This window comes from Saccopteryx leptura, chromosome X (assembly GCF_036850995.1).
Source record: "Saccopteryx leptura isolate mSacLep1 chromosome X, mSacLep1_pri_phased_curated, whole genome shotgun sequence".
Classification (NCBI taxonomy): domain Eukaryota; kingdom Metazoa; phylum Chordata; class Mammalia; order Chiroptera; family Emballonuridae; genus Saccopteryx; species Saccopteryx leptura.
In genome coordinates, this window is record NC_089516.1 from 98,049,234 (window position 1) to 98,071,472 (window position 22,239).

Genomic DNA, 22,239 nt, shown 5'->3' on the forward strand with positions numbered 1-22,239 from the left:
CTAGAAAGGAGAGAGAAGCTGGAATTTAGTGACTGCTATGAATAATCCACAAAGTGAAAAATCAACACAGGAATAATCAAAATGTGATTCTATCTAGATACAAGAATGGGGCTATGTGGGTGGGTAGGGCAGCTAAAGACAAAGGCTGCAATGAAATGTTAGCACACAATTTAGTATCATTAAGGAACAGGCATTATCCTGGGTGCTCTAAATAGGAAAAAAGGCATGTAAAAACTACGAGGTCATCTTCCTTCTATTCTATGGCCACCGGCCACTAATGAAACCCTACACTGCCCCAGTCTCCTGTGGGACAGCTAGCTCAGGAGGTTAGGGCAGGTGACTGGGTCCTTCGCGATTCGGTTAATTTTTCTCCATTCCTAACCTGCCATCTTGCAAATGTGTGTCACTGGTGAAAAGAGAGATTGGGGTGGTTGGCCAAAGGTAAAGGTGTGCCTGTTACACTCTCAGCTGTTACAGGGGACAGAATGAAATCTCTGGTGGAATATTTGGGAACTGTTTAAAGGATGGCGAAATATACAAGCTGATTTCAAGTCTTATTTTTTAAAATAGATTTAGCTAATTTGGAAAAGAGGGTTGACAAGGGATATAACTACCATGTAAGCATATTAAGTGGTGTATAAGAAGACTGGAGGGAAGAATTTATGAGGAACATTCTCAGAGAGCAAAGGTTGTTAACACTGGACTGTATTAACCAAAGGATGTTGTGGTATTTCCTTTCTTAGAGGTGTTTGAAGCCAAGCTGTTTCCACTGGATCCTTTTGCTAAAGACAGTTGCAGGGACCAGATAACATAGGAAAGTCACGCAAGGCTCCTGAGGTACAACCCAGCTGGAAGGCACATCAGAACTCTATCACCTCTCCGCTTCCTTTCAGGGCTCACCCTCATGTACTGCAAGGTGAGCCTTGGGAAGAAGCAGGAGTAATCATTTTCCCTATCTCAGGACAATGGAAGGAGGCAGTGGTTCAGAAAGTCCATCACAAACTTCCGTTAGAAATGAGAACTCTCTTGTCCAGATATATTTTATATGAATTTCCCACCAAATCTTGTCTGAATCTGTCTGGAAATCAACCCAAGTTAATAGGAAATTGCTGCAGTGACGTATTTCCTGTCCTACTGGTGGCTTTGTGCATTGAGAAAAAGACTGTAACCTCTTTGACTTGCTTCCTGGAAATACCTCCTTACATGTGAGTTGAATGTGCCCATTAACAATGCTGAGAAGAAATCTGTGAAGCCGATGAGGACAACCCCAACAGTCTTCCAGCAGCTGCTTCCCTGTGTGTGCCAGTGTGTGATAGAGACAGTGGTCTGGACTCTGGAGAAAGGGAAAGGCCTCCTGCTAATCTGGAGTGTTAAGTGTCATGGGGCAGAGCAGGACATGGCGGATATAAAAATAGCAGGGTGTTCTTACACTTAGAATAGGGCTGTCAGAAGGGGCCTTCAAGCTAGGTGTCCATGGACAAGACAATCTCAAACCATAGTGTATGGCTTGTATGACCCTCTGGCTTCTCTTTCCCACAACTGTGGACAGTATGGTATACGACCCCAAGTCTAGTGGTTTGCTTAGCAGTCTCAAGATTTTGGTCATATATGAGTACTGTTTGTATTATTTATTTCATATTTTTTTCTAAAATAACTTTAAGGAGATTCACTTCTTAAAAATGACTCCACCTTAGAAATATTTTTTGAAATCACACGGTGCATATATTAGATATCTTCTCCCCTCAATACATATTAAATAAATAAATAGCTATAAAAATAGAAAAACAAAGTTGGTCCACCTACCACATAAAATCATCTTGCACACAACCAGCATATGTTTACAGGCCTTGGGGAAACAGTGGTCTCTGTATAGTGCACACAGATGGTCCCCACGGCCAACAAATACGGCTTTATTTCTCCCTCCAATGTAAAGCCGGCAAGGCTTAAGATGCATGAATGGCCAGGATACCATCCTGAGCCTGCCTCCCTCACCTTCCTTCTCAGGGTTAGGGCCCTGGCCTTTATTATTTTCCTTCTTTCAGGTGCCAGACCCAGCCAAGGCTGGAGCTTCTTACAGAACACAGGGCCTTTATTTTAAGTCAAGTGCTCCTTCCCTCAAGCTATTTCCCTTGCTGAGAATTCCACACTAGACCTCACTTAATTCGGACAGTGCCCTCTGTGGCATAGACTTCTTTTGCCTTGGCCCCAGGGGTTGCTAAGACTAGAGTGTCCTGAGCCCACATCAGTAGCCCGGGGCTCACACAAGCCCCAGCAATGTGCAGCTGAGGGAGCCAGCAGCATGCTGGTCTCCTAGCTGAAACACAGTCTTCCCTGGAAAGCCAGTGAACTCACTTCTCCCTCAGCCTGCTTTCCAGGTAGTCAGGAAACAAAGGAGGCCCATAGTTAGAACATGAAGGCAGGGGCACAGTATTCTGCAAGGCTCAAAGATGTGTGTGTATGATAAATGTTAAAGCCAAGGACTATCTATCAAGGCTGACCAACTAGGGAGCCAGCGTCAGCGCAGAGACCTTCAAGCTGAATGGGTGTGTTCACCCTCTAGGGATGCTTCCCAAGAGATTCTTGTTTCAGCTGGAGAGTTAAGGTCTTCAGTGTCTCACAACATTTTTTATTGTTGTTTAGACAGATAGCCATCCTCCTTCCTTCCCCTCACACGCCCCAATCCAACCTGGGCACTCTTGGGGCTTCTGGATACAAAGTTCTTAAAACAGCAGAACTGCTCTGAGGGCGGCTAGGCTGAGGTTGCGAATTCTGGCAGCTCAGTTTCTGGGGCTCTGAGAGCCCGACAATTTCCACCACCCATGGGAGACGCCTGCTAGTTCAGGATGCCCAGCTTGAAAATTCTCTGGTAAGGAAAAGCACGCCAGGTGCAGACACAAACCTTGCTAACTTTAAAGGAAACGTGTAGAGTGTTGTTTGTGACCTTATTTGTTTGCAGGTGTAAACCTCTGTTTGGTGAAAGCAGTGGCATAATCGATCCCTTCTCTCTCTTTTTCTTTTTTTTTTTTTTGGTTCTTCTCTAGACTCTCTCCTCCCTTTCTCCCTTCTCTCCTCTGGCAGCCTGTAAGATCTAAAGAGGACCTTAAAGGCTCTATAGAATGCAGCCCTATTCTCTGTGGGAATTCTAAGATCTCTTTCAACCTGAGGGATCTATGCTTGATTAACTGAGGGATAAACTGAGCCAAGAAGAAGGAGGGCTAGCAGTAAAGTGGCAGAGTGTGTGGTGGTGAAGGTAATGGTGCCAGGGCAGTGGGCAGGTAGCTAGAGAGATGGAGGTGGTTCCTCTTCTATTCATTCTCCTCGCTGGTGAGTACACAGTTGGCAGAGGACATTGAAGATGATCTGCCATTTAGGAAGCCCTGAGCTCTTATGCTTGGACTGATAAGGAACTTTCTGGTTAGTGAAGTGTCACCTACTATGCTTATAGACTCTCGTCATATAAACCAGAGAGGAATAATCAACTTTAAAGAAATTAGATTATAGTGAAACACCAACAATATTAAACACCAACACTCACTGGATTGGATTTTGGCTGCTTTTCTGTGCATTAGTTGGGGGAGAGTAGCTATATATAGCAGCCATCAAATTCTCAAAGTCCCCAACTGAGTGATGCTGTGGTTGGTCTGAGCATGGAGGTTTACCAAGAAAGTGAGTTTCTACAACAAGGTGCCAGTCCCTTCCTTCTTCTTAGGCTCTGTTTTAGATCTGGATATGAATATCCAAGACCTGAAAATACTCAATTCAATTGAGAATTTCTGCAAAGACACATAGCAAGAACTCACGAAATGTATTCTGAGTTGAATACTTAGAATTTTAGTGCTTAAGGGGCCACTGGGACACATTTGATTGAGGGGCATATTAGCAACTGTACATTGTCCACACCCCTAACACCCTGGTTCTCATTACTAACTCCTTTCAAGCCCAACATTCTTGAGCTTGTTTTTTTGTTCTGTTTTATTTTGTTTGTTTGTTTATTTATTTAGGTGAGAGGTGGAAAGATAGTGAGGCATATTCCCGCATGTGCCCCTACTAGGACCAGGATCCAGCTGGCAATCCTGTCTGGGGCCAGATGCTCGAATGAACTGAGCTATTTTTAGCACCTGAGGATGATGCACTGGGACCAACTGAGCCATCCTCAGCGCCTAGGGCCATGCTCGAACCAATTGAGCCACTGGCTGCCAGAGGGGAAGAGGGAGAGAAGGGGGAGAGGGAAAGGTGAGAAGTAGATGGTCACTCTTCCTGTGTGTCCTGACTGGGAATCGAACCTGGGATGTCCATATACCAGGCCAATGCTCTATCCACTGAGTCACTGGCCAGTGCTTCATTCTTGAGTTTTGAAAATCATCTCTAATATTCTATTCAGCCTGAACTCTGTCTTGCGGTCATGTTTCTTAACACATTTACCACCTTCTCCTCCCTTTTTTGTTCATGTGAACCCCATCTCCCCCACCCCATCATTCTAACATTCAGATGTGCAATGACTTATTCAAGTGTCCATGCATGCTATCCCCACACATCAAGAGTTTAGAGGCACAGTCTTCCAAAATATCTGAGTTGGAAGAGACCCAAGAGACCATCTTGTCTCTTCCCTCCGCCATTTAGTAAGTAGGGAAAGCAGCCCACAGAAGGGCAGGGAGTTACTTACTCAAGCTCAAGCATCAGATTGGTGGCAAAGTCAGGACTTGAACCCAGATCTTCTGGATCCAAATCTGACCCACTTTCTACCACTTCAAGCTGTAGCTCCTCCAGGAACTGTGTCTCCTCCACGAATTCAGAGTCCTCCCCAGGTTGGGTTTCCTCCAGCAGCTGAGGCTCCTCCAGCCTTTCCCCTTTCATCTCACCACTGTCCGGGGAAGCCTTGATTGTCTGGCTGGGGCCAGATCCCTTTTGTCTCTCTCTGTCTCTCTCTCTCTTTTTCTCTTCCCCTCTCCCCTTTCTCCTCTCTCCACTCTCTCTAGTTCTCTCTCTGTAGCTGCCAGGCTAGGGCGGGAACAACTAAAAACTAACTCTTTCCCAGGCTCGGAAGAAAAAGTGCTCAGGGAGCCTTGGGGCCAGCCTGGGCTGGCTGTGCTGCGGAGGCGGAGGCGGGAGGAAGCTCCCGGCTCTGAGTGCCTTGGGGGCTCCCAGGCTCTGAGGGAAGGCTGGAGCTCCTGGGGCGAGAGCTGCCCTCCAGATCTTCTGCCGAGGCTGGGCCAGCTTCCTAAACTAACTCCCAGACTGAAGGGGAGGGCCGGATCCTCCGGGGGAGCCCAGACAGCGTCTCTGCCAGCCAGCCCCTGTGGTTGGAACTTTCAAAAAGACCAATGTTTCAGCAACCGATTTCTTTTTCAACCCGAACAGCAGGCCTTTCTGTCCCTCCTGCATGACTGTGGCTGTGGCATGCAGCCCCAGCCTTAGTAGAAGCAAGATTCCAGGGTTGGGGCTCCATAACACCCAAACCACTGGTCAATTCCATTAAATAAAATCAAATAAAAAAACATAGTTTTTGGCATCAGGTGGATGCAAAGCGGGTCTCCTGGCATGGAGAGCTTGTGTACCTACTGGGATGGGATGTGTGCAGCCGTCTAGAGACAAAAAGTCGGAAGACCATTGGATCAGAGAATCAGGAGATATGGTTTCTCTTCTCAGCTGATCACTAATTGGCTGTTTGATTTGGGGTACGTACCTATCGCACTCTGGGCCTTAGTTTCCTCATCTGTAATGGGAGGGGGTCAGATCAAATATCTGCGAATTTGAGTACTAAGACTCTGTGTATCTGCCTTAGACGCATGTGGAGGCAGAAGGTGCTGGCTGTCAGCCCTGGAAAGGGGGAAGGTCAGGGGTTTGAGGAGGTGGTCCCTGCTGACTCCATTACACTCTGCAATCCTTCTCCAGTTGGTAGCTATGCCAATAGGGTGACTGTGTGCTTCTGTAAGTTCTGATCTCTAGTACAAATTTCAAAGCTGCTGGCAGCTCTCCCTTCCCCATGCTGGAGGAAAACTTTCTCAGTCATTTATACCTGATTGTGAATGAAGACAGTTCAGCGAGCAAGCCTTGACAGGGAGAGAGTTGGCCAGACTGGGTTGCAGGTGTTAGCTGGCTCTGAGCAGGAGAGGGTACATGATTGACGAAGCAATGTGAGGGGTCAGTGAGGGGACTGGTGACAAATGGAAGCAAGGCAAGCCAGGGAAGGTTTTGTTCTGGTTCAGCATATGACTTGCCTAATGATAAGAAAGCTTCACTTGACTGAATGCTTCCTGGGAGCATCCTCTCATTTAACCTTCTCAACTATACTTCCTTCATTTTCTAGATGTAGAAACTGAGGTTCGGAGAACTTGTCACTAGCCAAGTCAGAGTCTGTCAACAGTGGTCTATCAGATGTGAAGGCCCTGTGCTTCATGAGCACACAGTGGCTAATGTCCTCTGCTCCTCAGTGACCTCTCCAGGGCCTTTCATAGACAGCAAAGCCAATCCCAACTCCCCCACAAGGGCTAGCATCTCCTATACCACGTTAGGATTCTGAATCCCCAGGACTTCTCAGCCCTGGGCACACCTTGCAGCTAATACTAGAATATACTAGCAAAGCCTCCCATATTTGAATAAGAGACTGAAGACATATAGCCTTTGGAGATATGGTCATTTCTGGTGGCCAGTTTCTAGTATAATTTTCAGCACATTAGTTCCTTATTCTCTTCACTGAACTTCATCCTGTTTGTTTGGCAAGGGATGAGCTCTTCAAAGTTTTCCTGGTCCTGATTTTCAGCTGATAGGCCATTATGGCCCTTAGAGAATCCCTATGGCAAAATCAAGGCTGCTTGATTTTGGCAATGAGGACATTTCCTTAAGGGTCTGCTTCTAACCAAGGGCCTTGTTTAGGCAGAAGAATTAAAAAATCCACATCTTTGAGCATTAGCAGTTACTGGGTTCATTTTGCCTTTACTTGCTACTGATTTGGGGCAAGAATTCCTCACAGAGGGGCACTATGAAGTGTCCAAGGTTTTAGTGAGGTGAATTTTCTTTTTGAGGATGTTCTATCCCTGAGGGAAACCCCCTTAGCTTGTGTTCTTGCAGCTTCCTGCATTTTTCCTTCATTATGATCAACTGTAATGATATGTGATTGGTGTAATTATTATTTGACGTATTCCTCTACCACTAGATTGTAAGTTTCCTGCCACAGGGTCCTGCTTAGCTTTTTGGTTGCCACTGCAGTCCCTGTGTCTAATATTTGTTGCGTACCATGGAAGGACAAATCATCCTTATTCACAAGTACCTGGGGTGGGCAGTCTTATTCCAATGCCCCTATGGGTACTCCCCAAAATTGTCATACTATGGAAGATGGGTGCCACACTGAGGCTAATTTAGCCTGGAAATGAGAAGGCTGGGGATAGAGGAATGGACTCTAACAGCTCCTTAGTTTATTCACCTACACCATTGCAATCCTAGGAGAGTATATGCTTATTTTAATAACTGATCTCCAATGGAAATTTTACAAACATTTTTATTTTGAACGTATTTTCATGACAACACTTTCACCTATCACAAATTCGCTTTTTCCTTAGAAGCACAAGCTTCTGACTCTTTTACTTTCCCCAGCTGCCTGTTCCCTTCTGTCCATGGTCCTATAACCAGCCTTCATACTTTTACCCAGTTCTTTTTTTTTTTTTTTTTTTTTTTTTTTTGTATTTTTCTGAAGCTGGAAACAGGGAGAGACAGTCAGACAGACTCCCGCATGCGCCCGACTGGGATCCACCTGGCACACCCACCAGGGGGCGACGCTTTGCCCACCAGGGGGCGATGCTCTGCCCCTCCGGGGCGTCGCTCTGTTGCGACCAGAGCCACTCCAGCTCCTGGGGCAGAGGCCAAGGAGCCATCCCCAGCGCCCAGGCCATCTTTGCTCCAATGGAGCCTCGGCTGCGGGAGGGGAAGAGAGAGACAGAGAGGAAGGAGAGGGGGAGGGGTGGAGAAGCAGATGGGCGCTTCTCCTGTGTGCCCTGGCCGGGAATCGAACCCGGGACTTCTGCACGCCAGGCTGACGCTCTTTTTACCCAGTTCTTTATTGTTACTGTCACCACTATCCCCATATTAATTTATAAATTAATATAACACCCCATGGTAATTTCATCTAGCTTCTCAGAATGCTTGTAGTCAGGAAGTGCTTTCTGCTATCTAATCTCAATTCTTCATGCTACAGTAGAGGCCTGTTTCCTTTTGTTTTGTTCCTAGTGTGGTTTGGAAACTAGTCACCATCTCTGAGTTTGTGACTTTTCTTATATTTGAAGATCAGCCTCTTTTCTCTCTCTAGTACCCTCAGCCCCCCTTTAAACTCCTCTTAGATTAACCATCTTAGTTCCTATAGCCTGTCCTCATGGTCCTCAAAAGTCCCAGGTTTACATCCTGTTGGCTAAAGAAGTCTTGTCAGCCTTATCTGGACCCTTTACAATTAGACTCTCTTAGATCATACCGAGCTCTCAGCTGGCACCTGCCTTGACAATATGGCGGTGCCATCCCTCTCCAATGATAGCTCTTTGGTGTTCCTCAATCCATTTCTTTGCCCTTTTAAGAGTTGTTACCTCCCTCTCCTTCTGCATTCAGGCTGTTTTTCAGACAAATATCTGATATTTGCAGCCCAGAGAATGTACACCTCGGGCCATGGAAAGGAGTGCAGCCTGAAGCTGTGTGACCCTCTGCCTCTGTGCAAAGAGAAGCATTCATAACTCAGAAGGAGGCCTACAAAGGGAAAAGAAACCCAGAGGAACCCCCCTTTCTTTTTTCTATAACTTACAAACACAAGTTCTCCCCTTCACAGGCAATACCCACTTTATCAGCAGTCCCCAGGGCCAGTCTTTACACATTTCTATACTGTCATGGGCTATTTTTAGCAAAGGATGACATTAAGTACTAGCTGTCCTATGAGCTTAAAACTAATTTCTTCCTTTTGTCAGAATGTTGTCCTGTTCTTTTGGACCTGTTGGCCATAAAGATATTTCCAGGGGTGTGAACAGCTACCTACATGGTATGACTTCAGGGTTTCCTTGGAAAGTCCTGTGTCTAAAAATGTCTCCTTTGGCCTGAATCTGATTATTAGAATTTCAGCATTAGAGATTCATTTCTTTAGCTTAAGTACCACCCCCTCCAGAAGCCTTGTCTGACCCTTTGTTACACTCTCTGACAGAAGCTTATTCCTTTTCTCTCTTGGCGCTGAGTTTGAAATTACACATTCATTAGCGTGTTTATTTGGTTAATGTCCATCTCTTTCAGTCCACTGGCTATTTCATGACAGCTGTGATGATGCCTTTCGTGAATTTCCCATTTTATTCCCCGTGCCTAATACTGAAGTTGGCACATAATGTGCCAGAAATATTTGTTGTTGACTGAACCTGTTCATGAATGTCGGTGTCAATTCTCCAGAGCACTAGTGGGCAAAGGTGTGGGCACGGATGCCCAAGACATTACTTGGAGAGAGAGTCCCAGAAAGTCAGAGCGGAGTGCTGACCATAAGCAGCACCCTCCTTCCCCAGGCGACCTGAAGTTCCTTTTGCTACCCCAGCTTCCTCTCCTTTCCTGTCTGCTTCAGGCTTCTCTCCTCGCTTAGCTCTACCCCAGGGCCTTCATTTATAGGGCATCTGGGAAAGAAAGGTTTGACCAATGTGCCAAACAAGGCTAAAATGACACCTTGCTGGTCTGCCAACAACTTTTCTCCCTGAGAGACTTGGGTGAGTGGTATATATATTCTCATGGGAGCACTTAGACACCTCCCGTGATTCTGTTACTCACTTGGTTCTGTTGCCCTTCGCCCTGGTGGAGACCAAGGTCAGAGGTGCACAGATATGAAGCCACATTCCCCAGGCTCCTCTGCTGTCCACCCTTGATTGCACTACCAAATTCAACCTCCCTGGGTCCTGTGAACTTTCTCCAGGTATCAAGGGAAGTACCTTCTTGCTTCCACGTCCCAAAGACCTTAACTAATCAAGGGCTAGCACAGGTTCCTGAGGAAAGAGTGCTAAGGGCCAGCTTGCTTGAGTCAGAGAGGGGAAATGAGAAGTGATCCAGTGTGGGCCTTTTTCTCATTCCTGAAGCTTGGTGACTCTGGGTTCTAGCCCAGAAAGAATGTAAAGTTTTCCTCACAGTCCCCTTCCTACCCATGAACCTCAGTGGACTGGCAAGGTGCCTTTCCCTTCTGTCAACCACAAAGCCCATAGTTGCTTCTCACAATGCCACAGCCAACCTACTATTCTTTAAGGCCCTGCTGGAACCTGCCACCTTAAAGCAACTCTCTCTTCCTAGTTTGCTTTGGCACTGCCCAAGCTCTGGACTTGCAAACACAGGACACCATAAGCTTGAGGCCTTTCTCTCAAGAAGTAAGAGCTCTAGTGGGGCTTCTTTGTTCTCCACCTGCCTTGGTACAGCAGCCCCACTCCCCTGGCTACACTCTCAGCTCCCCACACCCTAGTCCTAGCCTCTGCTGCCTCCCATGTCCTGTATTGTGCTTAGCACAAAGGCAATCAATAAATCCACAGTATGTGTTCAATAAAGAGCAAGTCCTTGGTCAAAAAATGATACATTGATTCACTGAAGTGCTTGGCTGTTCATTAGAAGGCTGAATGAGGAGGTGTTGTTATTATTTGCTGTGCACCTAAGCAGACAAAGTATATTGTTTCCTTAAAACTAAGCAGGGTTTTTTCTCTGTTTTTTTTTTTGTTTCTTTTTTTTACTGCTACTGACTATGGACTGAAAGGGCAGAGGAGGTAGGGAGAAGCAAGGGTCTGGAAATCTGAGAGGAGTCTCAAGATAGGAAAAGTCTGCACCTCTACCTCAAGCCAGCCAACACTGACTGGATTCTGGCTGTGATCCAGCAGACTCGGAGGGCCCAGATCTCCTGGGCCCTGAGAGGGTGGTCTTGAGCTTATCTGAGGATTTCCCTGTCTGAGCTTTGCATGCAGCCATGCCTGCTAGTTACTCCCACACCACCTTTTCTACTTTGTTTCCTTGTTTCTTCCTCTTTCTCTGGCTAGAGCAAAATGTCTCCAATTCTCAGCTGGTGAGCCATTTACCCACTGGCAACACAGTGGGACAGACTAGGTAAAGACAAGGGAAGGGAAGAAGAACTATGGGTTTAGTCACAAACTTTAAGGCAATGGCATATTAAATTAATGGGGCTATTCTGTGTTGCAGATAGTCAAATTAGCTTATTAGAAAAACATGTCATAGAATCCAGCCAGCCCAACTTCATGGGGGTCTCAGTTGCACCATGTCAGTAATGTCATTTACTGAAAAGGCCAGGAAGATAGCTAAGGATCATTGTGAATTCAGGCTTTCCTAGAGACTTTGAGACTTCATGAAGAATGGATTGGGAATTGGCTCTTTTTAGGGATGTCCTTTAAATAGCTCTTCCAGCTTCCAGTAAACCCTTCTGCCTGGAGTCCCAGAACAATCCCGAAACAACAAGCAGATACAAAGGGAAGAGGGGCTTCTGAGAACTGTTCTGGGGCCCCTTCAAACGCAGCAGCCTGTTCCCTTAGCAGTGTACTATCAGGTGATAGCAGAAGCCTCCCTGCACCCACATCCCCTGCCCCCAAACCACACTGAGCCCACAGCAATTTACCTGCCTGCTCATATTTGCTGCTGAATGTGGGAGTTTTGGGGGAATCACCTTTAAAGCCTGGTACTAGCCTCTAAGCAGACTGCTGGCCTGACTTAGGGAGATCAGGCTTTTCCTTTGGGAGTATGAGAAGCTTGACTTAGACCCCCAGCAGGCTTCTAAATGCCTGGCCCCAGGGAGGCCAGCCACTGAGCAAGCAGACACTTGGTGCCTCAGTAACTTATCTGTTACATAAGGCGCTACATGAGATATGAGTCAGGGCCCTCTGGCTGGCCTAGGCCCAACCTAGTTTGTGAGTGAGACTAACTGGGAGAGAGGTAGTGTGTGTGTGTGTGTGTGTGTGTGTGTGTGTGTGTGTGTGTGTGTGTGTGTGTGTGTGTAGGGGAGGTGTAAGCTAGGAAGGAGCCACTGGAACCATTACCATTTCCCTTCCTTTTACTTCTCACCCTCTTTCTTCCTCAGGAGTAGTCATAGACAATCATCAGCCTAGAAAGCTCTGCAGGAATCCAGACCAGAACCCTAAACTGTGAGCAGCTGCTCCCCATCTCCCCTGAAGAGAAGACAAGAGGAAGTGGATTGAATATCCAAGGCTATTTCGTAAGTAAATTCTTACTTCAAGGAAGGACGGGGAGGGTCCCTGTGGGGCTCTGTCCACAGGCAGGGGCCTGATTTCAGGCAGGGCCTATTCGAGGAACGAGGCTACTAGGGAACGCTGGCCGATAAAGTTCCTGGGGCATCACTGACCAAACAGCCTCCCAGTTCTTGTTTCCCTTTGGCTAGTGTCTGTACAATGGGAAGCTTCCCATTCAGTGTCTCTCAGTGGCTGTGATTTCACACCTCTTATACTGTTACCAAAAGAGCAATAGCTACTTGGGAGCAGGGGTTAATAGCTAGAAGATAGAAGTGAATCTGCCTTGCCAGCTGATACAATTATCTCTTGCATGGATTAGCATTTGGAAAAGCTTGGTTTCTACTCTCACAGATCCCCATCTTATCCTCACTCTGACTCCTCAGCTAAGTTAGATTTTTGTGTCGTTGACGATGGCCTCCATAAGCCATTTTCCCTGCCCAGACTCCTTATCTAAACTGCTCTGAGGCTGGGATATAGCTTTCTGGCCTTCATGAGGTCCTCATTAGATGACAGGGTTCTAAAGAGGGCCTTCTGTGCAAAAGCCCTAACCCTTGTCCCATTATTGCAAGCATTGGCCCAGCACAACATGTCCTGGGTTATTATTGCTCTCTTCATCTAAAAGGGAAATTTTGTCTTTTTAACCCTGTGGTCATAGAATGTTCTCCCTTGAGTGCACTGAGGCACACAGAGTGCCCCACTAAATGGGCCGAAGCTTCAGTCTCACTCAGCATATTGGCTTCTCTGGGGCTCAAGAGATGATATTGCACGACACCAACCACTTTGTTATGCAAACTCAGCCAGCCATGTCAGATTATGGCTTTGCAGTTATCTAGAGGGATGTCTTACATAAGAGGAAATACTTTAGGTAGGAGCAGAATTGCGATGAGCAAACACAGTGTAACAGCCACCACCAGGTGCCAATACAACCAACCTCATTCTTCTCAAACAATCCACAATGTAGGAGCAAGTATTCTGCTGGGTTCCACCACTCAGAGGACCCAGGATCCCTGGTCGCCTTAGCCAGACACATCCTTCTCCATTTACCCAGACTCCCTGGCCTTTAGGACCTTCTATAAAGGTGCCAACACTCTACCTGGAATTGAAAGTTTGTTAGTTTATCTGGAAGTGCAAATATAAGCAAAAGTATTAACCTTCTCTTCATGCAGGGAGGGAATATAAGGTCACCCTGGAAAGAGTTATTTTCTGAGGCGTGAACTCACATGGTTCCACTCCTAGCAAACTGGAGAAATAGGTAAAAAATCATGCTCTGCTTTTGCCACCTTTCCTAAAGAGCACAAACTTTCCATCTAGACCTCTTGAACTCTCATGCTGTCCACAGCCCCATATTGCAGCAGGCCTTTCACGGATTCTGGCCTTGTCTTTCTACATTTCTTCTCCAAATTTGGCTTTCCCACATCTTAGTCCTAGAGAACCATACTCCTTGTGAGCTGTCACCCTGAACAAAGTTCTGATAAACAAATCCACACGAAATAGTTAATGACAAGTAAAGATATCACACATTAGTCTTTTACAAAGTAAACTCTGGGAAGTAAATGAGGGTAAACCCTGGTCATTCATAAGAGAGACGCTAAATCTTTTGCCATCCCCTTATTCATGAGCATCCAGAAAGCATATCATTTCCCCTACAAAACTTGTACTTCCATCACTTTGTTAAGCTTCTTTGCTTTCTTTTCATTATCATCACCAGCACTAGCAGCTGACTCCAAGAGGTGACATTCTCCCCAAAGAAACAAACATTGGCTCATTTCATGAGAGTTACTTCATTTGTATGGACTGACTCTGAGTAAGGGTCCACAAAATCAGGTTGAATAGGAGGTGCTGAGCAACTCCACTCCTAAGCAAAAACCCAAAAGATTTGAAATACGGGACTGAAAAAAATAACAGTACACCAATGTTTACAATAGCATTTTTCACTAAAGCCAACAGGTGGAAATAACCCAAGTTTCCATGGATAGATGAATAGATCAACAAAATATAGTATATACACTGAAATATTATTTAGTCATAAGAAATGAAATACTGATATGTTACAATATGGATAAACCCTGGAAACAACATGCTAATAAGTAAAAGAAATCAAACACAAAAAAACCACGTTATATGATTCTACTTATATGAAAGAGCTAGAATAGGCAAATTCGGAAACAGAAAGTAGAATAGAAATTTTCAGGGGATGGGGGAAGGGAAGAATGGGGAGTTATTGTTTAATAGGTAGAGTTTCTGTTTGAGATGACAACAAAGTTCTAGAAATGGATAGTGGTGTTGGTTGCACAATATTGTGAATTTGCCTAATGCTGCTGAATTGTATAACTTATCATGGTTCAAGTGGCAAATTTCCTTACATACAATTTACTACTACAAATGTATAATGATGAACACACACAGAGAGAGTAGGTGTGCTGCTAGATCACTAGGGTAACTCACAGGCAAAAACCTCTTAGCACATGAAATTCACATCTCAGCAAGAAGACTGTTTATTTGTTACTAAAGTTCTCTTGAGGTATTCAAACCATGAATGTTAAATTGCAAATGCATTCATGTTTTTAACAGGAAGTGTGCCTTAATCTGAGTGCCTATTCTTTGTCAGGCCACTAGGCACTCAAGAAATAGTTCTTTTACATTACCTTGGCTAGAGAAGGACTTTCAAAACTTGATACGAAAAGCAAAAATCACAAAGGCAAAGAATGGCAGGCTTAACCACATAGAAACCCAAAACCTCTCTACAGCCAAGAACTCCATCATCAAAATCAAATGGCAAATTAGTTGACAAAGGATTGCAATCTCTAATTCAGAGCTTCTCATGGTATGATCAGCATACCATTGTGCTATGGGAGAGGAGCTTTAGATGGTACCTGGACAGAGAACTGAATCTTAAGAGTGTAAATTTAGGCACTGCAGCAGGCAGGCCAGAGAGTAGTTTTGCCCCTTAAATCACACTGTGTAAGTGGCTGTGTCCTCAGAAGTCAGGTCCAAGAATATGTATTTATGAAATCACAAATTCTGAGGGTCTCAGAGATGCAAAAATAATTTTTGTGCATTTTTTCTTGGAAATCTGATTTCTCCCTTTACTACTATGTATCAACTCAGTTGGGAGGGTTGAATGAATTAGCACACGTAAAGCAATTAAAAATCTTTGCTATTGTTATTTTCTGAGCATCTAAGTGTGGGAACTAGTTGGTGCCAGCTCAGAAGTTTAAAGGTAAGCTCCTAGGGCTTTGAAAGTTACAAGGGAACTCCAATTCATAACATTTCAGACGACCCTGGGCAGGTGTGCTTGGGAGTCAAAGACAGAGCTGATAAGAAGTTTTGGATAAAATCTTAGAAATAAATTTGAGGTTAAAATGACAATAGAATATGGCAGAAGCTCCCATTTCAGCTTGTTACCCTTCATTGATCAGAGAATTAAGGCTCCTCAAATTTTGAGTTTTCCAGTTTTTTCAAAGACTATATTTAGGCCTGGCCGGTTGGCTCAGTGGTAGAGCATCGGCCTGGCGTGCAGAAGTCCCGGGTTCGATTCCTGGCCAGGGCACACAGGAGAGGCGCCCATCTGCTTCTCCACCCCTCCCCCTCTCCTTCCTCTCTGTCTCTCTCTTCCCCTCCCGCAGCCGAGGCTCCATTGGAGCAAAGATGGCCCGGGTGCTGGGGATGGCTCCTTGGCCTCTGCCCCAGGCGCTAGAGTGGCTCTGGTCGCGACAGAGCGACGCCCCGGATGGGCAGAGCATCGCCCCCTGGTGGGCGTGCCGGGTGGATCCTGGTCGGGCGGATCCGGGTCGGGCGCATGCGGGAGTCTGTCTGACTGCCTCCCCGTTTCCAGCTTCAGAAAAATACAAAAAAAAAAAAAAAAAAAAAAAAAAAAAAAAAAAAAAGACTATATTTAAATAGGAAATTTTAGTTAGCTGTTTGCCCAGCATATTCTATCACTTCCTAAATTTTCCAGTTTTACAAACATATTTAAATAATAAGTTCCCTTCATTATAAGGTGACCAACCATTCCAGTTTTCCTGGGACTGTCCCAGTTTGAACATTGAAAGTCCTGTGTCATGAAAAGGTATGGTTGGTCACTCTACCTATTATAAGGACATTTTAAACATTTGGTTAGTTTCTCAGCAAATATTTACCTCTGCTTAACAATTTTTAATAGAAAATTCCTTAGTGTCTGACTGATCTTAGGTGGAATTTTGCTCTGCTTTTTATTGTGAGGCATCACACAAGTTGCTTAATTTTCCCAAGCCTTCATTTCCTTCATTATAAAATGAAGAAGTTGATAACAGTACCCATTTCATTGGCTGGTATAAATATTAAATAAGATTATGCAGATACAATGCTTAGTACAAACTGTGAATGCTGAATAAATGTCAGCTATTAACCTGTTACAGTTATTAGTTACTGAACATAAGACTGAAGGGATGGTGTTTAAAACACACCTCCCAATAGTTTAGAGACATCGTTTACAAACCAACAAACTATGCAGCCACTGCCGCTGAGTTGTGTGTATATACACATCACTGTACAGCAGGACTTCCTCTAGGCTATTAAAAGTTACACATGTGGTTCAAACCAAAAAAATATAAATAAATAAAAATTTTAAAAAATCATACTTAAACTTTAATAAGGATTTTTCCAAGACTAGGTTAGAGCTGTAAAATCTTTACATTTTCCAATTGTTATACCAACAATTAAGCAGTTTTTTTAACCAAACCAAACCAAACAACCCTCCCCCCAAAAAATAAACACCCTTTATTGTATACTGGCTGTATAACTAGAAATCCATGGAAAACCAAATGAGTGTAAAACACAACCATAACCTCACATTTCTTACTCTCTTGTGTTCCAAGGACACCAAGAGCTAAGCTAGGAGCAAGGGACAGGTCAAAGCAGATGAACCAGATAGAAATCAAGAATGTGCCCCACCCTGCCCTCCCAAGAATATAGGAGCTCTTGCAATAGGAAAATTCACTGCAGGAGGAGGGGTAAGGTAGCCTTCGAAGTAGACAAATTAAAGGGAAAAAAAGACACGACACCTCAACGGGAATTTGAAATATCAAATCATTAAATTGGAACAGAAGTAAAACTGATGGCTTAAGTATAAAGATAGAAACCCAGAAAATAAATGCAGTAAGAAGAGGAAATTTTCATTTAGGAGACGACCGTACAACTCAGATCCTGGAAAAATTCCCCAACCAGCAATAATGGTCTCCTACTTTTGCAAATGAGCATATCATTCTAGATAAAACCTATACCAATTTCAGAATCCCCAATCTCTATGGTCCCAGTTATCAAGGAAAATATTAGAATATTTTGTCCTGCCAGAACTATAAGATTGTTAACACAGAAAGGCTAAGCTATTTAGGACTCTGAGTTGCTCTGATCCCACGAGGCAGGGTGCTCAGGTCCACGTTCCTAACAATTCATCCTGCTCCCTCCACCAACGCCCTAAATGCCCCACACCCCTACCCTATATCATTTCTATGCTTTGCCAAGAACCAAATACCAATAGACAAGTGTCAATTGACTAGGTGACAAAGGAGATCTTTCTGTTCAAAAAAACCCAGACAACCAGAAAGCCTCCCAAGGTGTGGCACAAATGAACACTTTGATCTCTGGCTTTTAGCCTCACATCTCACTCGCCAAGATCCAACCCTTCTAGGCCACAAGCTCAGTAACCAGGCTGACCTGTGTCCCCTTTTACACACCATCAAGGCCATTTCAGGGCAGTTTCTCTCCCAGTTTAAAGAGTGCAAATGTGACGGGAGCTCTTTCCAGGTGTCTCCCCTCCCCCACTACCCCCCACATGGCTCTCCTACCAAGCTGAGCTGGATTGTTAGAAGCCTGTTAGGGTTAGCTCAGCAGGGTTACAATATCTGTGGTCTGAATCCACTTGTAGCAATCTTTCACAGGGAAGGAAGATTCCTTATAAACCTGTTGGAATGTGGCCTGTTTTCTTTGAGACAATGAAATAAACTGATTCCTAAAGTGAAATAATAAAGGAGAAAGGGCTTTGATGGTGTGGAAAATGCTTGAAAAATACAACTAGTTATGATAATGCTAACGAAGTTGGCAACCCTGCTTGTCCCCTCCTGGAACTGCTGTAGTAGGGAGGTGAACCTCGTTTTAACATTAAATGAGGATAGTTCCTGCTTATCTCAATTGCTTTTAAAATTTCCTTTTTGTGCCTCACTGAAAAGCCATTCAATTATTCAAATATTCTGTGGTGCTCACAATTTCTTATTATCTTGTCTGAGCACACAACCTGCCCGTTACCTGGAGTCTCAGAGCTAGAAGGAACCTTTGAGACCAGAGAGGTCAGATGACTTGCTCAGGCTCACACAGTGAGGCACAGTAAAGCAGAGCCATAACTTACACTTGTACAACACACATCCCAGGTCTCTCAGCGTGGAGTTCTCTTTCATATATATAACCTGCATTGTTGAGAAAAAATATATAAAACCCACCCGGTACACACACACACACACACACACACACACACACACACACACACACACACCTGTGGCCTATTAAGATGGCTTCAAGAACAGCGAACCCACCAAAGCTAGGTTTTCCTGAAGTTGCCTCAATTGTCTCAGAATAGAGTACTCCAGATACCTTAGGGCTTTCTGTTGCATTTCTCCACTCCCTTTACCCTTCCTTGCTCCTCAGCAGGATTTCTAGAAAGTCTGATCATCACTCTCCACACTCGAACACACACCTTCGATGACATGGATTCATTCACCATCCCATCCTATGATGCTCTATGGGGCTGCTTTTAATCACATTGGAAACTGAAGGCTGTGATACTTGGAGATGGTGGGGGAACCCCCGTCCAGATTCTCAGGAAGTTCTCAAGAGTCTCTAATTTTTCTTATTCTCCACCTGCCCCACATCAGCAGCTTCTTAATTTGTCTTGACATTTTCCTTGCCCTCACTGTCAGTCAGGGCCACTCAGTAATTTCAAAGCTGTGTAGTTCCAATCTGAGTTTTCATATTTAACCCTCTGAGTAGTATGGACGTTCATGAATGTCCTCGTTCCTCCTGGCCATCCAAAGTACAATCAATTTATTTTAAAAATTGTAAGACAACATTTAAAAAAAGGCAAACGTATGTTCTTGTTTCCATAAATTGGTTATCAAACAAACATGATTTTAAGTTAATAAAACTGTAACTAACTAATTTCATTTTTTTGAGAAAAAAACAACAAACTCACTTCCAGAGGTCAGTGAGCATGAAAAGAACTCACTACTCAAAAGGTTAAAAGTGGGCTTTTGAGAAGGGTGGAACTCAGATCCCAAGAACATCCCACACCAGAATCTTGAAAGTGGCAGTGGAAATTACACATTGGAGGAGGGGGTACCACCAGCTACCCCCAAACCATCTAGGGCTTTGGCCACCTTCTAGGCTCCAGCACCTCCCTAGGGAAACGTCTGCAAACACCCTTCCGAGTAGAGCTTCTACCTGCCAGGAGTCCCCTAAACCCTACAGGACTCCAGGCTGCCTCTGGTCTGGCCACAGCAGCCCGAGAGCCGGACGTCCTCATTGCCCCTCGTGAACTTCTTGGTAGCCCCCCTTGTGTTAGAAGTGAGGGTCCAACAAAGGCTGGTGCGAGCCGGGAAGCGTGCCCAGCCATCCGCCCCGCCACCCACCTGTGGAAGAAGAGCAGGATGGACAGCATGGTCTGGTCGATGTTGCGGTTGCAGATCCCCTCGTTGAGCAGGTAGCAGGGGTCGCGCAGCACGGGCTCGAGCGAATCCTGCCGCATTATGCTGTTGAGCTTGTCGGTATTGAGGTTCTCGAAGACCAGCTTCTCCTGCAGCTGCCGAAAGTTGCTCACGGTGGGGCTGCCCGGGATGTTCTCGCGGCTGTCTCCCTGGAGCCCGCTCCGGTGGGCCAGGTCCAGGCAGCAGTTGCAGCAGTCGAGACCGACAGGTGAGCGGCAGTCGGTCTTGGGCTGGGCCATCTTCTCGGGCTCGGGGGCCGCCTGGCCTGCCAGATCTGGGGAGACTGGCAGGTGCGCGTCCGCGGGGTTGGCCTGAGGAGACTCCAGGGTGTCTGGAAAAGGCAAGCTGCTAAGAGAGGAGTTGGAAATTAGCGCCTCCAGCTAACCACACTCAGATCGGCCCCCTTCTGGCTGTGCAGCTCGGGGTGCGAATAAAAACAGCTGGACAAACAGCTCGGAGCGGATCCTTGGGGCTCACTTCCTTTTCTTCCTCCTCCTCCTCCCCCTCCGCCACAGGCCCGGGCCCCGAGGTGCCACACGCCGCCCCAGCGCCGGCCCAAGTTTCCCAAGTGTGAGCGGGACTCGGGTCGGACCTGTGGCAGCAGGAAGGGCGGGCAACAGGGCTCAGGGAGCCCCGGGTCGCGCCCTCGTTCTCGCCTCTCCGCTCCCTCCCTCGCTGGCTCGCCCGCTCTCGGGCTCCCCTGGGCTGTGCTGACTGAGCGGTGGCAGGAGCCCAGCGCGAGTGAGCGAGCTGCACGCCCAGGAGCCCGCACGGAGCCGTGACAGCATGTAAATTATCCCCGGAGGGCCGGCAGAGACCACTCCAGCTTCCCTGTCGGGCGCCGGCCCTAAACCGGCTCCGTCTTGCCCCCAAGTCCCGGCCCGCCCTGCCTCACCCACGCACCCTCGCCCTCAGCCGCCGCTCGCACCCTTGTCGGCTCAGTCAGGACGCGCGTCTGGGCTTAAGCTCTCTCACCCCTCACCGCGCATCCTCGGTCAGAATTCTACCAGCGGCTACACCGGGCCGCCTCACCACCCAGCTTGTGAGCTCAGGAGGGCAAATATTTCCGACCGCGGACGGGTCCCTCTACAGGAGAGACGCCGCGCTGGAGCGCGCTTCTCCTTACAGCCGTACACCGCCGCCCTCCACAAGCCTCTTTTTTTGGGGGGGGGCGCAAAGAGAAAGCTCGGCTTTGGGGAGGTGCAAAAACGAACGGTTGCTCTTACAGAGAGTCTGAGCGTGTCGGACACACTTCAGGAGTACCCAGTAAATGCCTTCAACAAAACTCACAGAAGCACGGTCAAACTCCCCCAGGGTTTTGTACCTTTCCTCTCACTTCACTTATCTTCGCCTCTTCTCCCCCCACGCCCGCCCCGCTCCCACTTGCTCTCCCGTCTTTCCCTGAACGCGGCGGGAGGCGATCTCTGCTCTGGCTTCCTGGAATGCAAGCGCCCAGGCAGGCTCTCCGACTCCGACTCGGGCCTCGTCTCCCTCTCTTTTCTCTCTTCCCACTTTGACCCCCTCCCCCAAACCCCCTTCCATCCCTCTCCGCTTCCCCCTCCCCATTCTTCTTTTTTTCACTCTCTTTACCAATTTCCGCTCTCTTCCTTTTCTATTTTGCCCTCTCTTTACTTATTTTTTTTTCTTTTCTGTATTTCCTCATTTGCCTCGTTTTGCCCCGTCCTTCTTTTTCTCTCCTCGACTTCTTTCTTCCCCCTTCATGTCCCTCATTTTCTTCTCCCTTCCCCTTCCTCACTTCAGCAGACGTCCTCTTTTGCCTTTTTTTCCTCACTCCCAATTTTGTCCTTTTCTCACTTCAATTATCTTCCCCTATTTTCAAACTTGTTCCCGCCCCTCTCTTCTGATCCCCATATGCCACTGTAAGTGATCTCTGCCCTTACCCTTTCAAGACAAGTGGTCTTCACTATTCAAGCGCACAGGCTCTCCTGAAACTGCCAGCTGAGGGGTTCTTGGCTCTGCGGACGTTCCTCCGCAGGGTCTGACGTAAGGTGAAAGGGCAGATTTGTGGAGAGCCAAGTGACGTAAGGTGAAAGGGCAGATTTGTGGACAGCAAAGTAGTTTGGTAGTGGGGTCACATCCCAGCTTTGTGAGATGTGCAGCTGTGTGCTGTGGTAGATTTCCGGGACTTTGAAAATTTGGAGTACTTTGAATATATAAAATTCAATAATTATTGGTTCCTCAAAAAATTCAAAAAATATTTATGATGTTCAGTTTTCACATAAAATTCAAATGGATTTCAGTTTTAGTCAGCACTCTCC

At 46.2% G+C, this 22,239-nt stretch overlaps 1 protein-coding gene across 12 annotated transcripts in view; it reads right to left on the reverse strand.

Annotated features, from left to right (window-relative positions):
- Positions 1 to 21,941, reverse strand: part of TSC22D3 (TSC22 domain family member 3) — a 61,249-nt gene extending 39,308 nt beyond the window's left edge. The window contains exons 1-2 of one of the 12 annotated variants that reach the window (XM_066356370.1): positions 21,862 to 21,941; positions 19,886 to 20,308 (exon numbers count right to left, since the gene is read on the reverse strand). In XM_066356370.1, coding sequence (XP_066212467.1) covers positions 19,886 to 20,199 — 314 coding nt within the window. In that variant the 5' untranslated portion in view covers positions 20,200 to 20,308; positions 21,862 to 21,941. Of the gene's footprint in view, positions 1 to 19,885; positions 20,309 to 20,552; positions 20,736 to 20,863; positions 21,080 to 21,284; positions 21,394 to 21,861 lie in introns of those variants that run through there. The other 11 variants (XM_066356373.1, XM_066356369.1, XM_066356372.1 and 8 more) reach the window with 11 other exon arrangements.
- Positions 21,942 to 22,239: the final 298 nt, after the last annotated feature.